This window comes from Capricornis sumatraensis, chromosome 14, assembly GCF_032405125.1.
Source record: "Capricornis sumatraensis isolate serow.1 chromosome 14, serow.2, whole genome shotgun sequence".
Classification (NCBI taxonomy): domain Eukaryota; kingdom Metazoa; phylum Chordata; class Mammalia; order Artiodactyla; family Bovidae; genus Capricornis; species Capricornis sumatraensis.
Window position 1 is genome coordinate 82915674 of NC_091082.1, and position 20620 is coordinate 82936293.

General features: G+C 43.0%; 1 protein-coding gene across 1 annotated transcript in view; it reads right to left on the minus strand.

Moving 5' to 3' along the window:
• Positions 1-10187, minus strand: part of LOC138090305 (membrane cofactor protein-like) — a 41665-nt gene extending 31478 nt beyond the window's left edge. The window contains exons 1-4 of the mRNA XM_068985790.1: positions 10049-10187; positions 9451-9495; positions 4181-4369; positions 3738-3840 (exon numbers count right to left, since the gene is read on the minus strand). Of these exons, the coding sequence (XP_068841891.1) occupies positions 3738-3840; positions 4181-4369; positions 9451-9495; positions 10049-10187 (476 nt within the window). The remainder of the gene's footprint in view (positions 1-3737; positions 3841-4180; positions 4370-9450; positions 9496-10048) is intronic.
• Between the last annotated feature and the right edge of the window lie 10433 nt (positions 10188-20620).

A 20620-nucleotide genomic window follows, 5' to 3' on the forward strand; every position in this document is an offset into this window, starting at 1 on the left:
TATAGCATATTGGAATGCTGGCAGAGACCCCAGACTTCAAAAAGGCAAGCTAATTTTCATGTAACAGGGTAGGGCAAAAGAAATTTTAAAAGGAGACAAAGGTATAGGGACATGACCTGTGCCTCTGGGAGGGAGCTATGAAGGAGGGAACATTTCCACACACTAGCAAATCCCCTAATGGGAGGGGATAGGGGTGAGCTTCAGAACCTCAGAGGGGAGCCCACAAACAGGTCCTTGGAAAAAGAAGTGGAAAGAATTCACCACAGACTTCAGTGCTGACAGAACTTCCCAGTCTGAGACATTTGTTTGCGTGCCTGCCGTGGTGAGTGGTGGCTGGGTGTTGAGGCTCGGGCTTTGGAGATTGGGCCATTGCGAGAGGACTGGGGTTGAGGGCCATGATGAAAGCCTGAAGGGCCCCGTGCAGCACAGCTGAGGGATTCCAGGGAAAAGTCTGTGCCAGCCAGAGAGGTAAGAGATCATTGCTGTGGGGACCTTCCAACTCTGTGGGCTTGCAGACAGCAAGACACTGCCGTCATCAATGCCAGAGGTGAGATGGGCTGGGGTCTGTGGTCCCAGAGGTGGGCAAGCAGGCTGGCTGCCACCAAAGCACGTGCCAGAGATAGGGGACAAAGTGCCATGGCAGACCCCCGCCCCAGAGGTTGGCATGACGTCCACCACAGCCTCCACCAAGCTGTCAGCAGGCAAAAGTCACTGCCCGTACCTGTGCTGCTTGGCGCTGCCAAGGGACCCTCGACCTGGGGCCAGTTCCCTTGTGGGGGCAGACAACTGCCTGAGGCTGTACTAACTTCCTACAGGTCTCTGCTGCCACAGGTTTTTCTTGCACATCCCAACTGTGTCCGGCATATTGCTCCCTTTGCCCGGACTGACTAAGCAAGTGAGTTCCAATAAGCCACAGCCTTTGCTGCCATTGCCTGGGTGGGGAACACACACCAGAGGACGGTCTATAAAAGGAGATGGGACCAACACCAAGACTGAGCACCAGGGACTCAGAGGAAGGGAATTCCCTGTGTAGCCCCAGGAGCAGCCAACTAAAGCCCCACAATTAGCTTAAGGCTGTGGACTGTGAGACTTTGTAAGCAAGTAAAAGCTGGAGTAAAACCAGATCTGAATCTGAGTTGACCCCACAGTGCCCACAGCAGGTTTCAGAGACCTTCCTAGAATTTTTGGAGGCCTTTCTGAGTAGGCAGACTTACTGGCAAGACTTACTGGCAAGTAGGTAAGACTTACTTACTAGCTCTCAGGGTGACGTGGACACGGACAAATGAAAGCCACAGGAAAATATTCTTACTACAGTATCTCTCTATATATTTTTTCTCTCTTCTTTTTTGTATTGTTTTATTGTTATTCTTTACTACTGCTTTTATTTTTCCTTTACTTAATGCTTTTTGCTTTTAAATAAATTTTAAAAATGGTTTTCCTATTTCCACAGTACTTCTCATTATATTACAGTTTTCCCCACGGTTTTGATTCTGTATTTTTGCTAGTCTAGTTTCTACTGTTTGTTTTCATTTGTGGGTTTGTTTGTGGTTTAATTGCTCTTTTCATTTTTTTGTTCCCATTTTCATTCTTTAAAAAATAATTTTGAGTTTGTGAGTTCGATAGTATGTTATTACATGTTAAGTGCTGCTTTTAATATTTGTCTTGGGCCTTTGTTTGTTTTAATTTTTCTTTTTTTCTGTCTTTTTCTTTCTCTTTCTCTTCGGTGCTGTATGGCTTGTGGAATCTTGGTGCTCCAGCAATGGGGTCAGGCCTGAAACTCTGAGATAGGAGACCTGATCCATGATGAGAGAACTTCCAGCCTCATGGAATATTAATTGGCAAAAAGTCTCCAAAAGGCCTCCATCTCAACCATAAGACCTGGCCCGACACAAAGGCCAGCAAGCTCCAGTGCTGGACACTTCATGCCAAATAATTAGAAAAACAGGAATAGAACCCTACCCATTAGCAGACAGTCTGCTCAAAGCCATACCAAGTTCACAGACATCTCAAAATACACTACTGGATGTATAGCACTGCCCTTTAGAGACAAGATCCACCTTCAACCACCATAACAGGCACTGGCACTCCCTACCAGGAAAGCAACCCCACCCATGGGAGACAGACATCACAAGTAAGAGGAACTACATCCTTGCAGCCTGTGAAAAGTAGACCCAAGCACAGTAAGCGAAACAAACTAAAAAGACAAAGAAGCGTGTAGCACATGAAAGAGCCTGGTAAGAACTCACAAGACCAGACAAATGAAGAGAGAATACGCAGTCTACCCGAAAAAGTTTAGAGTAGTGGGAGTAAAGATGAGCCAAAATCTCAGAAATAAAATGGAGGCATAGACAGATAGGATGGAGGCATGGATAGAGAAGATACGAGAAATGTTTAATAAGGACTTGGAAGAAATAAAGAATTGTCAATCAGCAATGAGCAAGGCAATAGCTGAAACAAAGAGTACACTAGAGGCAGCCAATAGCAAAACAACTGAGCCAAAAGAAAGGTAAGTGAGCAGGAAGATAGAATGGGAGAAATAACTGAAGGAGAGAATAAAAAAGAATGAAAATAAGAGAGGACAGTCTCAGAGACCTCTGGGAAAACATTATGCAAACCAACATTCAAATTACAGAGGTCCCGGGAGAGAATGAGAAAAAGAAAATTATGAGAAAATATTTGAGGAGATTACAATTAAAACCTACCTGACCTGCCTCTTGAGAAACCTGTATGCAGGTCAGGAAGTAACAGTTAGAACTGGACATGGAACAAAAGACTGGTTCCAAGTAGGAAAAGGAGACTGTCAAAGCTGTATATTGTCAACCTGCTTATTTAACTTATATGCAGAGTACATCATGAGAAACGCTGGGCTGAAAGAAGCACAAGCTGGAATCAAGATTGCCGGGAGAAATATCAATAACCTCAGATATGCAGATGACCCCACCCTTATGGCAGAAAATGAAGAGGAACTAAAAAGCCTCTTGATGAAAGTGAAAGAGGAGAGTAAAAAAGTTGGCTTAAAGTTCAACATTCAGAAAACGAAGATCATGGCATCTGGTCCCATCACTTCATGACAAATAGATGGGGAAACAGTGGAAACAGTGTCAGACTTTATTTTTGGGGGCTCCAAAATCACTGCAGATGGTGACTGCAGTCATGAAATTAAAAGACACTTACTCCTTGGAAGGAAAGTTATGACCAACTTAGACAGCATATTAAAAAGCAGAGACACTACTTTGCCAACAAAGGTCCGTATAGTCAAGGCCATGGATTTTCCAGTAGTCATGTATGGATGTGAGAGTTGGACTACAAAGAAAGCTGAGCACTGAAGAATTGACGCTTTTGAACTGTGGTGTTGGAGAAGACTCTTGAGAGTCCCTTGGACTGCAAGGAGATCCAACCAGTCCATTCTAAAGGAGATCAGTCCTGGGTGTTCATTGGAAGGACTGATGTTGAAGCTGAAACTCCAGTACTTTGGCCACCTCATGGGAAGAGTTGACTCACTGGAAAAGACCCTGATTCTGGGAAAGATTGAGGGCAGGAGGAGAAGGGGATGACAGAGGATGAGTTGGTTGGATGGCATCATCCACTCGATGGACATGGGTTTGGGTGAACTCTGGGAATTGGTGATGGACAGCGAGGCCTGGCGTGCTGCAGTTCATGGGGTTGCAAAGAGTCGGACACGACTGAGCGACTGAACTGAACTGAACCTTATTCTCTGTAAGTAACATCTTACTTACCCCTGATTACAAACAAAGTGAGCCTGTGAACCAAACAGAACACTTCCATTGATGAAGTAAACTTGACCATTCACTGGATCTCCCAGATTAGGACATGATTTTCCTAAGAGAAAATATTAAAAATTTGTTGGTTTACAGCAATTTCAAAAAATAGATTTAAATCAAATTCAAAATTCTACAGTTCTTGTTTGAACCCATGGGGATCTTATTATTCATTTAATTATTATTTTCTTTCCCTATTATATGGCCAAACATGATTCATATCTACCCAGGTAACCAATTGCCAAGAAGATTATTCTCTGGGGATTTTTTAAGCCTGAAAAAATGCATTACCATCTAAAACCTATATTCGCATGAGAAAACTATCACTGAAGTAGGTGAATATGTGCACTAAAATGTGTGAAACTCTCCAGAGCAATAATAAAAAAAAAAAGTTTACTTACTTGTACAGGCCTCCTCGAGAGCTGACCACGTATTGTCATCCTCACAAACAGCAGATCTGGAACGAAGAGGAGTTATGGGCTTGAAACCTAGGCGACAGTCATATTGTACACGATCCCCAGGACGATACCTGGGCTTAGGCGCACCCTGGAGCCTCATAGTTTCAAACCTTGGTGGATCACCACAGGCATCTAGGAATATAGAGAATAAGAGCATGAAAATAAAGTAGTTTATTTCATCAGGGAGGGACTGTGGCCTGGCATCAGGTAGGTAGCACAGAATAAATCGAAAGATTCTTGGCAAGGTTTTAAATGACTGTTCTTGCTTTTACCCAAGTGGTAATTGTAGCAAAGGATGTGTCTTGCTTATTTTAAATGATAATCTATAATCTTTGTGGAGGATTAAGGTGAAGTTTCGTTCAAAACTAAATTGAAGAGATAGCATCAATGTTTTTGGTTTTGAAATATGTTTATAGGTATGTGTCCTTCCCCACTTCTTTCTAAATTCATTATTTTGACATTCACCTCTCCTCTAAGAGGTCTTCTGTAGTCTGTGGCACTCTGCTCAGATTATGCTTCCATAGTTTGAAACACAAACCTATGATCACCTATCACTTCGGCCTCAGTTTCCTCTCAGAAAGCAAGGCCCTGGAGGGCAGAGAGCATATACCTTCTTTTTGTACTACAGCCTGTACACACTCGGTGCTCAAGACATGCTATGGCAAGAGGTAAATATCAAATAAGCCTTGTGGATATCAGAGATCAAAATAAATATTGACTAAAATATTTAAAATTATGACTTCCTCTTATGTGTTTTGTATTAGTGAATTGAGCATTTTGCAAATAAATGGAAACCTTAAAATATCAAATTTTATTACTTTGAATAGCCTTAGTAAAAATTGGTTTCTTGGATCTTCCAGTAGTAATAATTTAATCTTCTTTCACTGATTAATGAATTGTGAATTCCCTTAGAAGCCCCCTGCAGTAGCTCTTTGGGCTGTTTATCCAATGCATCCGGAATATGCATCCGGACTGTAAAGCTGTTATATTGTTACGCTTTTAGAATTTTTTTTAACTCTGTCCTTTTTTTGTAGGGGGAGGTGGTTCTTCCCTAGAATAGTGTTTTTGCTACTTCAGCAAGTCCTCTTCCTTTTAATTAACTGTGCTCTTGAAAATCTTATAAATCTGTTAGGAAATAATGTAAAATATTATGGTGGAGACACATTGGTTAAAGTCCTGAAGTGCTAAAATGATGCAGAGGCCTCTCCTACAAGGTTATAGGACCTAAGGAGAAGGAGATAGACTGTTTTGATCCCGAGGGAAATTTTCTTTCTTATTCTTTGGGTCTAGGTCTTTAGATCGAAAGACTAGTCAAGAGAGAACTCTAAACAAGTGAATGTTACCCTCTTTTTTCGTCATTTTCTAAATTCTAAGCTCCTCTCTTGACATTTGGTCCAACAGTTCACTACACCACGTGCTGAAATCCACTTCTGGCAAAATGTTTTCAACATTTCCAGTATTCTGGTCTTAATATATGAATTCTCCTCAATCAGCTGCCCAAAACAAAAGCAACAAACAAACAAGGATGTAGTTATTAAAAACTTTGTTTAAAGATCAGTACTAAAGAGCCTCTTAAAGGAGAAAGAGGAGAGAGAAAAAGCTGGCTTGAAACTCCGCATTCAAAAAGCCAAGATCATGGCATCAGGCCCCATCACTTCATGGCAAATAGATGTGGAAAAAGTAGAAGCTGTGACAGATTTTCATTTTCTTGGGCTCCAAAATCACTGCGGACAGTTGACTGCAGCCATGAAATCAAAAGATGGCTGCTCCTTGGAAGGAAAGCTATGACGAACCTAGACAATGTGTTAAAAAGTAAAGACATCACTTCGCTGATAAAGGTCTGTCTAGTCAAAGCTATGGTTTTTCCAGTAGCCATGTACGGATATGAGAATTGGACCATAAAGAAGGCTGAGTGCCCCAAAATTAATGCTTTGGAATTGTGGTGCTGGAGAAGACTCTTGCAAGTCCCTTGGACAGCAAGGAGATCAGACCAGTCAATACTAATATTCACTGGAAAGACTGGTGCTGAAGCTGAAACTCCAAAACTTTGGCCACCTGATGCGAAGAGCCAATTCATTGGAAAAGACCCTGATGCTGGGAAGGATTGAAGGCAAAAAGAGAACCGGGGGGCAGAGAATGAGATGGTTAGATAACATTACCGACTCCATGGACGTAAATTTGAGCAAGCTCTGGGAGAGAGTGAAGGACAGGGAAGCTTGGTTTGCTGCAAATCATGGGATTGCAAAGAGTCGAACACAACTTAGTGACTGAACAAGAACAAAAAGATCAGTATAGTGTTGAATTTTATTAATAACATTAAATATACTGAATATTCTGAGCCATACATCATCATTTTGGAATAGGAAAAAAATGGATTAGAAATGCAATATGATTCCTATTAATAGATACATATATATAACATCATTCAGAGTTTCCTGGAACCAAGAGAGAAATCAAGTTAATAGCATGTCCATAATTAAATTATACAAGTGTCATTTGTTTATGTATTTGATTTCACTACCTATCTCGAAACCATATCATGAAAGAATTTCTAATATGAAAAGAAAAGAAATGTCAATGTGATGGCTTAATCCATTCAGCTAACGAGTATTTCTTCCCACTAACAAGCATCATGAAAGGCACACTTTCAACTATATACATTTTGGAATGTATGCTTTGGTAGCCAGTTGAATACAAGATTTAAACACTGTAATGATTGAGTCCAATATCATGCTTTTCAATTACCAAATTTCTTCTCTTACTCAGAATACTGAACTCTTTACTCCTGTGAGGATTTTCAAACTAAACATTTCTCATTTCAGAAAAATAGTGACTAAGTTTTATTTCTAGATAATTTACAATATAATAATTATTAGGTTGCAATGTTATACATTAACAGCAGATGCCATTATATAATATGATAGGCAGCATTCATAAAATTCCCTAGTTTTCCAGATGAGTTTCAAGAAGATGAAACAGTCTGTACTACATATCAAGAGAACTGTTCACTTTCTGTACACTTAGAAAAGTCATGCAGAGACTCTCTACCTGCTCACTAAATTTAAACATTACTCTGGTACTCGAGCACAAAACCAGATCCCTGCCCAGGTAGTACCTTCAGGAAAATTCTGGTCTCTGATCAAAGTGAAATCTCATTGAAACCTGACCATCTTGCCCCCTTCTCTCATTGTCTACACAAACTATTTTTTTTAATGAATATAAAAAACAAAAGTTTATTGAAATTAATGTCCAAGCTTGATTAATGACCTTTTTAGAAGGCTGGCACAATGCTTGTAAGCAAGAACATCCACATTCTATAACTCTGCACACCTTTTTTTATCAAACTTGGAAAATGTGCTACAAAATCATGGTTCCAGTCAGTGGGGAAGATGAAACTGGATGGTAGATGCATCATCAGTTGTAAAGAAAAGACACTGAATCCAAGTCTTCAGAAACAATTCATGACTGTTTCTTACTTTCTGTCTGTTTGCCTTCCTTTGCAGGTAGGCCCCCAGCAGGTAGGTTGGGGTATAAAAGGCTTAATGTTTTTATAAAACACCACATACAGTATTTTGATTAGTTAGAATTCACCCCTATACATGGTTAACTTACTTCTTTGGAACTTTAACATGCATAAAAAGTATGAGGGTAATTAGGTGGAGAAGGTGATGGCACCCCACTGCAGTACTCTTGCCTGGAAAATCCCATGGACGGAGGAGCCTGGTAGGCTTCAGTCCATGGGGTCGGGAAGAGTCGAACACGACTGAGCAAATTCCCTTTCACTTTTCACTTTCATGCATTGGAGAAGGAAATGGCAACCCTCTCCAGTGTTCTTGCCTGGAGAATCCCAGGGACAGGAGAGCCTGGTGGGCTGCCGTCTATGCGGTCACACAGAGTCGGACAGGACTGAAGCGACTTAGCAGCAGCAGCAGCAGGTGCAATAAGGCAGGAAGAGAATGATTCAACCCGTTAGAAATTAAAAGATTTTTTTCCCCAGCAGGTGGCACTACAGCACAAGTCTTTGGTTTCTCTCTTCTGTGCTGCCTCTGGCAATATCTGCAAGTGGGCACTTTCATCCTCCACTGCCTCTTTCACAGGTCTTGCCCAGTGGCCACCTTATTACTTTCTATACGTCTTGGGTGTTGGTGCCTTGCTGCTGCCAGCGTCAATGGCATCACCACGTGGGGCACAAGGATGGTGACTTCCGCTGCTTCCAGGATCCTGAGTTACAGCCTCCACCACCAAAGAGGAACTGGGAGGGTGGGGGGAGTGGGTGGGGGCCCCACGGGTGGGGGCCCCACCCAGCACACGTTCTTACCCGACCTCCAAATGAACTTCCCAGCCTCACACAAAGCAAGCAGTAGCTTCCTGGGCCCACACTTGGCACCACTGGATGGCCACTTCTACAAAGTACACACTAGGGAACACTCTGTGTGGGCTCCCCTAGCCCAGCCAAGCTCCAGGGGCACAAACACCCCTACTCCCAAGTTATCAAACTGCCCAGAGAATATAGGGCAAACCCTCCCCACAGGCACAACAGCAGCCTAACTACATTCCCAGGCACCTGAGCAAACCGTCACCACCAGAGCCGGATCAGCAGTCCTGTGGTTCGAGTCTGAGTGAGCTCCGGGAGTTGGTGATGGACAGGGAAGTCTGGCGTGCTGCGATTCATGGGGTCTCAAAGAGCCGGACACGGCTGAGCGACTGAACTGATGAGAACTGACTCATTGGAAAAGACCCTGATGCTGGGAAAGATTGAAGGCAGGAAGAGAAGGGGACGGCAGAGGACGAGATGGTTGAATGGCGTCACCGATTCAATGGACACGAGTCTGAGCAAACTCCAGTAGATGGTGAAGGACAGGGAAGCCTGGTTTGCTGCAGTGCATGGGTTTGCAGAGTCAGATACGACTAGCGACTGAAGAACACCAGCCTGGCCCTTGGTAAGCCTCAGCTTCGCCCATCACCTCGCACCGCTGAGTGCCCACCGCAAGCAAGACTTCTCTTCCAGCACTATGTGGTCCCTACTCCACGCAGCACGACCCGCGGACGCGCTGGTCATGCTTTCTACCCCAATTCCTTATGACCCCGGAGTGGATCCAGCCCCGCGACTCTCACGAGAGACTAAAAGCAAATCTCCCACCCTCGGTTCCTGTCGGCCGGCCTCGCGAGCCGCTCCGGTTCCCCACCAGCGCGCACACTCTGCAGGCTCCTACCGGAGACTGTGGGCAGCAGGAGGACGAGGACCACCAAAAGCATCCCTATGAGGCACCAAAAAAAGGGGGACTCCCGGGGCGACCAGGAGGGGCTTGCGCGATACGAAAGCCTCTGTCACTTTCGGGGAGACCAGCGGGAAAGCTGAGCCCAGACGGTGGACCTCTGAGCTCGGTTGCCAGACGCAACAATCCCCGGACTCACAGGTGTCCGGAGCTGTAACGCGGTGGGGCGTGGCTGGGCCGTGCCGGGGGCGGGGTTAGTGTCTAGCGGGGCCAATGAGCGGGCTGAAAGGAGGGGCCTCGGCGCCAGGAGCGGTCCCTGCTCCTGGAGGGGCGGTCCCCGCGCTTTAGGGGCGGTTCCTGCGCCGGGCGAGGCGGGGCGCGGCGCTACAGATGGTTCCCCGTGGGCGCGGAGACGTCGGCACACGGCGTGTCTCTAGTTCCTCTGCCTGCAGACCTGAAGGAGAGCAGCGGCGACTCGGCGGGAATAGCTGGTTCACCGGCTATTGGTGAAAAGACTGTTAACCACCTTACGCAGGAAGGGTGGAAAGGAATCAAGGGCTGGCGTGGTCATCATTGTCCTTTTTCCGGAAAAATCAAGCGTAACGACCTGAAGATAGAAATCTAGAGCTTAGGCAGTGGTCACTGTGGGACAGACACCCGTCATGACTCCTTTTGGACCTGGGGCCCTCCAGATTGTCAGGACACCTGGGCCCTCCTTGCTCGATCTTTGCCATTAGTCAGGCATCATTCACGACAGTATTTGAAATTTCCGTGGCTGAGCCTCTGCTACTGAAGCCTCTCATGGCCGGATAGATTCCAAAATCACGAAAGGTTTGGCCATCGCTCTCCCAACTGCTAAAATCCGTTTGTTCTACCCTATGTTCCCAGGAAAGCATGTCTGGGAAAGTAAATGGTTAAACAACCCCGGGCCGTTAGCATAATGGGTCTCAACTCTGTGGAAGCCTTGCTATTGAGGCACTAAATGTTTTATGGAAGATGAAATATACATACACGAAAAAGGAAAGAAAGGTGCATTAAGGGCCAAATTCTTGGAAGCAATGAATGTCATTATAGTTGGGAGGAGTAGGAATTGGTTGGGTGAAATGGATAAAGGGGAAAACTTTTCTGTTGAAACACTCTTACACACAATGCTGAAAAATTAAGAGTGAGCACAGTTTATGTGTAAAGTTGTAAGTAAACCTGTATGACTAGCAGAAGAAAAATGAGTGTAACCTGACCACACCTAGTATCTTGGGTTAAAAAATCCAGACCACACCTTACCACACCTTACCACACCTGACCACACCTTAGTATCTTGGGTTAAAAAATCCAGACTTTCCATGATAACACAACTAAATGAGATATAAGGAGACAAATGAAAGAAAATATAATGAGAGGGCATTGTCATTTCTTTTAATTCTTACAGTTGTGAAAGACTGATATAAAGGAAATGTTTTGTGGCTCAGTGTTGGCAATACTTTATGAGAAGAGGGAATCCTTTTATTGTTCTCTGCAACCATCTGTACACAATATTCCATCTAAAGTATATATCACAAAGCTGAACTAACTTCTCTTTTATTTTTAGGCTTGAAAGTAAGTTTCTTTTTAATTTAGCATGGTTTTCTATTTACAGGTGATAGATTAGATTCAAAGGTTGTGTCTATTGAAACTTTATGACCAGTGAAATTTCTGTACCTAGGATCCATCAAATCATTCTAAGTATAATTGAAAACTTCGCATTGATTTCTGAAATTATATTTGACCCAACGGAGGTTCCATTTGAAAGATTTTGGGCCGTGTTCCCTATTTTTCTGAACAAGCTCCATGAGGCAAAGATGTCGTTTTCTTGCTGTATCTCCAGTGCTGAGACAGTTCTAGGCCTATACTGAGTGCATGAAAGTTCCCACTAGATACTGAAGGAAATAAGTGAGTGTTGCCATCGAATGCATTCAACATGTGTCTGTTGATCCTCCCCTTGCCTGGATTTACCAAATTCTGGGAAATTCTGAGAAATTTTGATTTTAATAAGGTTAGACACTAAAAACAAAGCAGGATTTGTCTCTGAAAGGAATGACCTACAACTGTCTGCACAGAAAACTTTCCTAAATCAGGCAGACAAGCTGACCTATGAAGTGAATCTGTTCACTGTTTAACATTTAGCCTTGAGATCATTTTAGTGACAGAGTTCAAAGGGAGGGTATTGACTGTGAACTTCCTAAGGTCTTGAGAGGAACAGAACTCAGGAGTCTAGGCTTTGAGTGAAGTAGGGGCTTAAACACTAGTGGTCTCTCCAACAAACTGCCAACAGGAAAATGAGGAGAGAATGGAGAACATGATTGCTGGTAGACCAGGTTTTCAACAATGCGGTAGCTCTTCTGCAAGCTTTAGGAATGGTGGTAAGTAGAGGGAGGTGTCTGGGGATGGTCACTCAGCTAAAGTGATGTTAGATGGTCCTTTGCCTCTCAGTGGGTATATTTGCATTCTGCTTTTCAGAAGTGGACACAGCAGCATGAAGGGACCTGTGCACGCTCTCAGAAGGGGCTTGCCCCTCTCTGCAGGTTAGGCATTTGCGGAAACCTGAAAGAGAATGGCTTAGCGAAGCACAGTTAAGCCGCCTTTCTGATGTTGGTCCTGGGAGCCCCGCCACCTCTGCTTGTACCTGGTAGGCGCCTGCCAGACCTCAGGAGAATCACTGTGGAGCCACACCCGACACAGGGATCCGAACCGCCAGGCACAGAGGGGAGGGCCTTGCTCAGAAGGACCACGCACTCACTTTGTTTCCTCTTGGCTTTCGGAAGCTTCACACCGAAAATATGTTACAAACCGTATTCCAGAAGTAGCCTTGCAAAGATAGTATCTTTTATTCCTTTCTCATTATAATGGTGGGGACAGTACATTTAAACATCGTAGACTTTAACTTACAACTCACACATAACTGTGCAAAAAGGCAAATGAAACAGAAAAAATTAGAATGCTATCACTAAGAATAACTTCAAGACCCATTGTTCCAATTCCTGCTTTTCAGATGAAAATGTAAGGCCAGAGATGAGCAGAGCCTCTCAATAATACAAGCAAAGTCAGGCAAAATAGTATTTTACCCATAGTTAGTATAGGACTGCCGTCTATGGGGTCGCACAGAGTCGGACACGACTGAAGTGACTTAGCAGCAGCAGCAGCAGCAGCAGCAATATATAAAATATTCCCTATAGATAACTGAAGTTAAAAAAATTATGTGTCTCTAGAAATTACATTTTTTCCCTTGAGAAAGTGTGAATTGATACAGCCTATTATTGTGACAGCATATTATTGACACACCATGCATTACTCTATTTGGAGAAATATATTCTGATCTTAAAAGAATAATACCTATTTAAAAATAACTATTTAACATAAGTATGTGCATTAGGAAACATGAAGAAAGATTATCAGAAAAAGAATTAAAATATTGATTAACAGTGGTTATCACTAGGTACTATAATTACACATAACTGACAGTTTTACATGTCTTCCTCATGCATTTTCCAAATTCTCCTCAATTACCGTTCTATATTAAAAATATTAATTAAAATATTTGACAATAAGTAAGAAAAATGACTGGGCTTCCCTTGTTGCTCAGCTGGGAAAGAATCTGCTCACAATGGGGGATACCTGGGTTCGATCCCTGGTTTGGGAAGATCCCCTAGAAAAGGGAAAGGCTACCCACCCCATGGCTGTATAGTCCATTGGGTCCCAAAGAGTCAGAAACGACTGACCGACTTTGACTTTCACTTTACTTTCACAAGAAAAATGACAAACATGTAAACAGAAATCCTGGGTGACATCTTTCTTTAAGTCATTGTTCAGTTCAGTTCAGTCTCTCAGTCGTGTCCGACTCTTTGTGACCCCACGGACTGCAGCACGCCAGGCCTCCCTGTCCATCACCAACTCCAAGAGTTTACTCAAACTCATGTCCATTGAGTTGGCGATATCATCCAGCCATCTCATCCTCTGTCATCCCCTTCTCCTACTGCCCTCAATCTTTCCCACTATCAGGGTCTTTTCCAATGAGTCAGTTCTTTGCATCAGGTGGCCAAAGTATTGGAGTTTCAGCTTCAGCATCAGTCCTTCCAATGAATATTCAGGACTGATCTCCTTTAGGATGGACTGGTTGGATCTCCTTGCAGTCCAAGGGACTCTCAAGAGTCTTCTCCAACACCACAGTTCAAAAGCATCAATTCTTCAGCACTCAGCTTTCTTTATAGTCCAACCCTCACATCCATACATGACTCGGAAAAACCATAGCTTTGACTAGATGGACCTTTGTTGGCAAAGTAATGTCTCTGCTTTTTAATATGCTATCTAGGTTGGTCTTTGTAACTACTTATAAATCCTAAGTGTAGTTTTCCCTGACTAGATAATCTATACTTTCAGCACAAGAGAAGAGGGTGAAGGGGTGACCAGAATCCAGAGTAAGAGGAGGGAGCTTCGTTGCATGCTGGGAGAGCTTCAGCATCTTCAAGGGTACATGTTTGCATTTCTGTGAAGTCACTTCAAACATTTTATGAGTCTCAGATTTCACTCTGGTGACATGAATTGGCTCCTTCCCAATCAATATTTTAATTTGAGGTGTTTTTCAGCTTTGTAGTACTTTGTTGAGAAAGGACACTGAAATAACAGATTTTCATTCAGATGAAAGCATGATCAACAACTGAATTACCTAGAATTAATAGGCTAATAATTAGAGCCAGACATCCTGGAATATGAAGTCAAGTAGGCCTTAGAAAGCATCACTACAAACAAAGCCAGTGGAGGTGATGGAATTCCAGTTGAGCTATTTCAAATCCTGAAAGATGATGCTGTGAAAGTGCTGCACTCAATATGCCAGCAAATTTGGAAAACTCAGCAGTGGCCACAGGACTGGAAAAGGTCAGTTTTCATTCCATTCCCAAAGAAAGGCAATGCCAAAGAATGCTCAAACTACTGCACAATTGCACTCACCTCACACGCTAGTAAAGTAATGCTTAAAATTCTCCAAGCCAGGCTTCAGCAATACATGAACTGTGAACTTCCAGATGTTCAAGCTGGTTTTAGAAAAGGCAGAGGAACCAGAGATCAAATTGCCAACATCCTCTGGATCATGGATAAAGCAAGAGAGTTCCAGAAAAACATCTATTTCTGCTTTATTGACTATGCCAAAGCCTTTGACTATATGAATCACAATAAACTGTGGAAAATTCTGAAAGAGATGGGAATACCAGAGCACCTGACCTGCCTCTTGAGAAACCTATATGCAGGTCAGGAAGCAACAGTTAGAACTGGACATGGAACAACAGACTGGTTCCAAATAGGAAAAGGAGTATGTCAAGGCTGTATATTGTCACCCTGCTTATTTAACTTATATGCAGAGTACATCATGAGAAATGCTGGTCTGGAAGAAGCACAAGCTGGAATCAAGATTGCTGGGAGAAATATCAATAACCTGAGAAAGGCAGATGACACCACCCTTATGGCAGAAAGTGAAGGGGGACTAAAAAGCCTCTTGATGAAAGTGAAAGAGGAGAGTGAAAAAGTTGGCTTAAAGCTCAACATTCAGAAAACGAAGATCATGGCATCTGGTCCCATCACTTCATGGGAAATAGATGGGGAAACAGTGGAAACAGTGTCAGACTTTATTTTTTTGGGCTCCAAATCACTGCAGATGGTGATTGCAGCCATGAAATTAAAAGACACTTACTCCTTGGAAAGAAAGTTATGATCAACATAGACAGTGTATTAAAAAGCAGAGACATTACTTGCCAACAAAGGTCCATTTAATCAAGGCTATGGTTTTTCCAGTGGCCATGTATGGATGAGAGAGTTGGACTGTGAAGAAAACTGAGTGCCTAAGAATTGATGCTTTTGAACTGTGGTATTGGAGAAGACTTTGGGAGTCCCTTGGACTGCAAGGAGATCCAACCAGTCCATTCTGAAGGAGATCTGTCCTGAGTGTTCATTGGAAGGACTGATGCTGAAGCTGAAACTCCAATAGTTTGGCCACCTCATGCGAAGAGTTGACTCATAGGGAAAGATCCTGATCTGGGAGGGGTTGGGGGCAGGAGGAGAAGGGGACGACAGAGGATGAGATGGCTGGATGGTATCACCGACTTGATGGACATGAGTTTGGGTAAAGTCCGGGAGCTGGTGTTGGACAGGGAGGCCCGGTGTGCTTCGATTCATGGGGTCGCAGAGTCGGACATGCCTGAGCGACTGAACTGCCTGACTGACACACGTGCACTGTGCTGAGTGCTAGAAAGTATGGCATATACTGTAACACTGAGCAGAAAAGAGAAAGATTACCTGACTTTTCGGCATGGCTCCTTTGTCAGCAAAAGAGTGTTCATTAGAGTTGAGCAATTAAATAAAAAGAGCTTCATTCCAGAATACACACAGGTCACGTATATCACACAGTGTGATTCCTGTGCCAGTAGCATTAAAGTTCTGAGACCCCATTTCTAATGAGCCCCCCAGTGAGGCTGCTGTTGGGCCTGGACGACACAGAGAAACGAGGGTGTTGACTGTTACTGACTTGCCCACGCTCTTTAGCTTTGAAAAATCACCAAGCTTATTGAGAAATGTTTCACCTGTTCAAGATAGCTGGATTTTTGAAAGACTGCTCGGCTATGTGTGTGCTTTCCAAAAGAATGTGGGGGTAATAACCTAGCTTTAGTTTGCTTTCCTTTTAAAAAGGTGAATGTTTTTATTAATTACGTTATTTGCACTGTTGAATGCCCACTCTCTCTCCAAAATTGCATTTGTTGTTCATTTAAATTATGATGAAAAATGGCCACAAGGTTCAAGCATTCGGCTGTAGCTTTCTGTTTCTTAGCTCCCAATTCAATTCCAAACATATACAAAAGCAGAGAGAGAAGGTAATGAACCCAGTGTCCCCATCACTGCATTCAACAAATGTCAACATATGGATAATCATATTTTATCCAGACACTCCATTTTTCCCTATCAGATTTATTTTTAAAATACTCACTGACATTATGTCATTATTTTATTTGTGAATTTTTGATTTCTCAATTTTTTTAAAGAAAAACATGTAAATTTAGGTAACGTATAACATTATATAAATTTCACGTGCGTCACATTTTACTCCTGGCTCTGTGCTCCTAAAGCGTGCTCGCATCAGAACCTTAGTTTCCATCTCTCATCACACAGCCGGTCCCTTTGCCCATCCCACTCTCCCCTCTACTCCTCCCCTCTGCGAACAGCTCCTCCGTCTCTGTATATGCCTGTTTCTTTTTGCCTGGTTGATTCATTTTGCTGGTTTTTATATTCCATATGTGACGAAACCATATGTATTTATCTTCTCCATCTGACTCTTTTCACTTACGTAATACCCTCAAAATTCACCCATGTCGTTGCAATTGTCAAGATTTCATATTTTTTCCTGACTAGGTAGTATTCTCTCTCTCTCTCTCTCTCTCTCTCTCTCTCTCTCTCTCTATATATATATATATATATATATATATATATATATATATGTATATGTATATGTATAATATATAGATATCAGAGAAGGCAATGGCACCCCACTCCAGTACTCTTGCCTAGAAAATCCCATGGACGGAGGAGCCTGGTAGGCTGCAGTCCATGGGGTCGCTAAGAGTTGGGCACAACTGAGCGACTTCACTTTCACTTTTCACTTTCATGCATTGGAGAAGGAAATGGCAACCCACTCCAGTGTTCTTGCCTGGAGAATCCCAGGGATGGGGGAGACTTGTGGGCTGCCGTCTGTGGGGTCGCACAGAGTCGGACACGACTGAAGCGACTTAGCAGCAGCAGCAGCAGACATACATGTGTGTGTGTGGATGATCTGTCCATTGATCTAAGTGGGGTATTAAGTCCCTATTATTATTTTTTTGCTGTCCATTTCTTCTTTTATCTATTAATATTTGCTTTATGTGTTTAGGTGGCCAATCTGATATATATATATATATATATATATATATTCACAATTCTATATTTTCCACTTGGAATTATCCCTTAACCTTATGGCTTTCTTTGTTTCTTCTTACAGTCTTGTATTAAAGTCTCTTTTGACTGATATAAGTATTGCTACCCTGGCTTTATTTTGATTTTCATTTGCACGGAGTACCATTTTCTATCCTCTTGCTTCCTCTGTGTGTGTGTCTTTGGATCAGAACTGAATCTCCTGTAGGCGGAATATATATATATGGGTCTTATTTTATATCTATTCAGTCAGTGTATGTCTCTCGATTATTTAGTCCATTTACATATAAAGTAACCATTGATAGGTATGTAATTGTTGCTATTTCATTATTTTGGTTATTTTTTAAGTTCTATTTTATATTTTGTCTTATTTCGTCCTCCTCCCCTGGGATTGGATGACTATCTTTACTGGTAGTGCTCCTAAAGGAAATCAACCCTGAATATTCACTGGAAGGACTGGTGCTGAAGATGAAGCTTCAATACTTTGGCCACCTGATCGAAGAACTGATTCATTGGCAAAGACCTTGATGCTGGGAAAGATTGAGGGCAGGAGGATAAGGAGGCAACAGAGGATGAGATGGTTGGATGGTATCAGTGACTCAATGGACATGAGTTTGAGCAAACTCCAGGATAGGTTTAATTAAATTTATCAAAGAGCTTTTACTATCTAAATGGTAATTACATCAGTCACAAATTCTTTGTGTTTGATCACCAAAATCATAAAATAACTGCATTAGCCAAGTTAGTAATTAGTTACATTTTGCTGGAACAAAAACTGAGCTATGATTGTTACTGCTGTCTGTGACTTGCTCATGTGATTCCAAACTCCGGGAGATGGTGAAGGACACAGTAGACTGGTGAGCTTCAGTTCACGGGATCACAGTCGGAAACGACTGAATGATTAAAAAAGAACAGCAGCTGCAACACACCTCCGCTGGTGGGTGAGGCTGGTCTTGGGGCTAGTACTGGCCCACTGGTGAGTGAAGCTTCTTCTCGGAGTCTCTGGTTGCCAGGTGTCTGGTGAGTTAGAGCTTGTTCTGGTGCACAAACGTGTGCGGCGTGGACACTCTGATGGACAGGGCCATGACCTGGGCAGTTCAGTGCTCAAGGGGTCTTAATGCAGCCAGCCTGCTGGTGGCTGGGGCTGTGTCCTTGCCTTGCTTGCTGCTTGGCCTGAGGCATCCCATCACTGGTGCTGACAGTCTGGGGAGGGGGGTGGGGTCCCGAAGCTAATAAGCTAGAGGGAGGAGCTCCACTGCCAGCGTTCTCGTGATAGAACGAGCTCCCCCGAAAGACTGCCACGAGGCTCTGTGTTCCCAAGGGGAGGTACAGTTGCATCCTGCCTCTCTGAGACTCTCAGGATCACTTCAAATGATTGCTTCTGCCTTGGGTACCAGAGTGTGTAAGATTTTGTGTGTGCCCTTGAAGCGTGGAGTCTCTATTTCTCACAGCCCTTTGGGTCTCCCAAATGGAAGTTCTCTGAATTCTAAAGCCAAACATTCTGGAGGCACAACTTCCTGGTGCAGGACGCCTGGGCCGTGGAACGTGATGGGGCTCAGAACCCCTGCTCCTTGGAGAGACCCCTGCAATTGCAATTATCCTCTTGTCTGAGGGGTGCCCCCCGGGGGTGTATGGGTTTCTACTACACCCGTATACTGACCCCACTATACCCATGTTTCTGCCCCTCCTATCTTATTTTGACTCCGTTAGAACTTTAGTTGTAGAAGATATTTTCTATTAGCTTTCCAGTCTCTTATTCACAGCTGTTGTAGATATAGTTGGTAGGAGATCTCCTGTGGTAGGAGATGAGCTCAGGGTCTTCCTGCTCTATCATCTTGGCTACACACCCCTTTGTATAATTATATATTTATATTAATTATATATTTATATTACTGATTTATATTCAGCTTTATGTCTCTAAAAGGTTGAGTTTGTTGTATATATGAGTTTTACACACATTGAATGTTCTTGTAAAGTTCCCCCATAATCCTGTAAGATGTCCAAATAGATTTCTAGCAAGCTATTTTAACAAATACCAAAATGAAATGAACATTTTTCAATTATCAAGAAAAAATTTTTTTTTAAATCTTGCCTTGCTCTAGTAAATAGTGTAGGATAACTCAGTAATGTATTGATTTATAAAACACTTTTCAGTTCAGTTCAGTTCAGTTCAATTAAGTCGCTCAGTCGTGTCCGACTCTTTGCGACCCCATGAATTGCAGCACGCCAGGCCTCCCTGTCCATCACCAACTCCCGGAGTTCACTCAGACTCATGTCCATTGAGTCCGTGATGCCATCCAGCCATCTCATCCTCGGTTGTCCCCTTCTCCTCCTGCCCCCAATCCCACCCAGCATCAAAGCCTTTTCCAGGGAGTCAACTCTTCTCATGAGGTGGCCAAAGTACTGGACTTTCAGCTTTAGCATCATTCCTTCCACACTTTTACCTATTTTTAATGATTAAATTTTTGGTATATTTTATTGTAGTGTATGGTTTGGAGATTTAGGGCACCTTATTTCATTTTGATTTGTCTCACCTCCTTGTTGTTGTTGTTGTTGAGTTGCTAAGTTGTATCTGACTCTTTGCAATCTCATGGACTGCAGCACTCCAAACTTCCCTGTCCCTCACTATATCCTGGAGTTTGCTCAAACTCATGTCCACCGAGTGGGTGATGCCATCCAACCATCTCATCCTCTGCTGTCCTCTTTTCCTTTTGCCTTCAATCTTTCCCAGCATCATGGCCTTTTCTAGTGAGTTGGCTCTTATTGGCCACCTCTTATATAGATGGACAAAGTATTGGAGCTTCAGCTTCAGCATCCGTCCTTCCAGGGCTGATTTTCTATATGATTGACTGATTTGATCTCCATGCAGTCCAAGGGACTCAACTCCTTATACCATACTAATTTATGATAAACTCTGTTTTCTTTTCCCCATAACATATCATATTTTCTCATAACATACCATTTTGTATATTCATTTTTAAGCTTGTTTACTGATTTATTTTCTTGTTTATTTTCTGCCTCCCCAGATAGAAATGAGCTCCATGAAAGTAGGGATAAGACTCTCCTATTTAGCACTTTCCCAACATGGATAGTTCTGGCACATGGAAAGCCTTCCTTGATCAATGTACTTAATCGCTTAGTCCTGTCTGACTTTGCAACCCCATGGACTGCAGCCCGCCAGGCTCCTCTG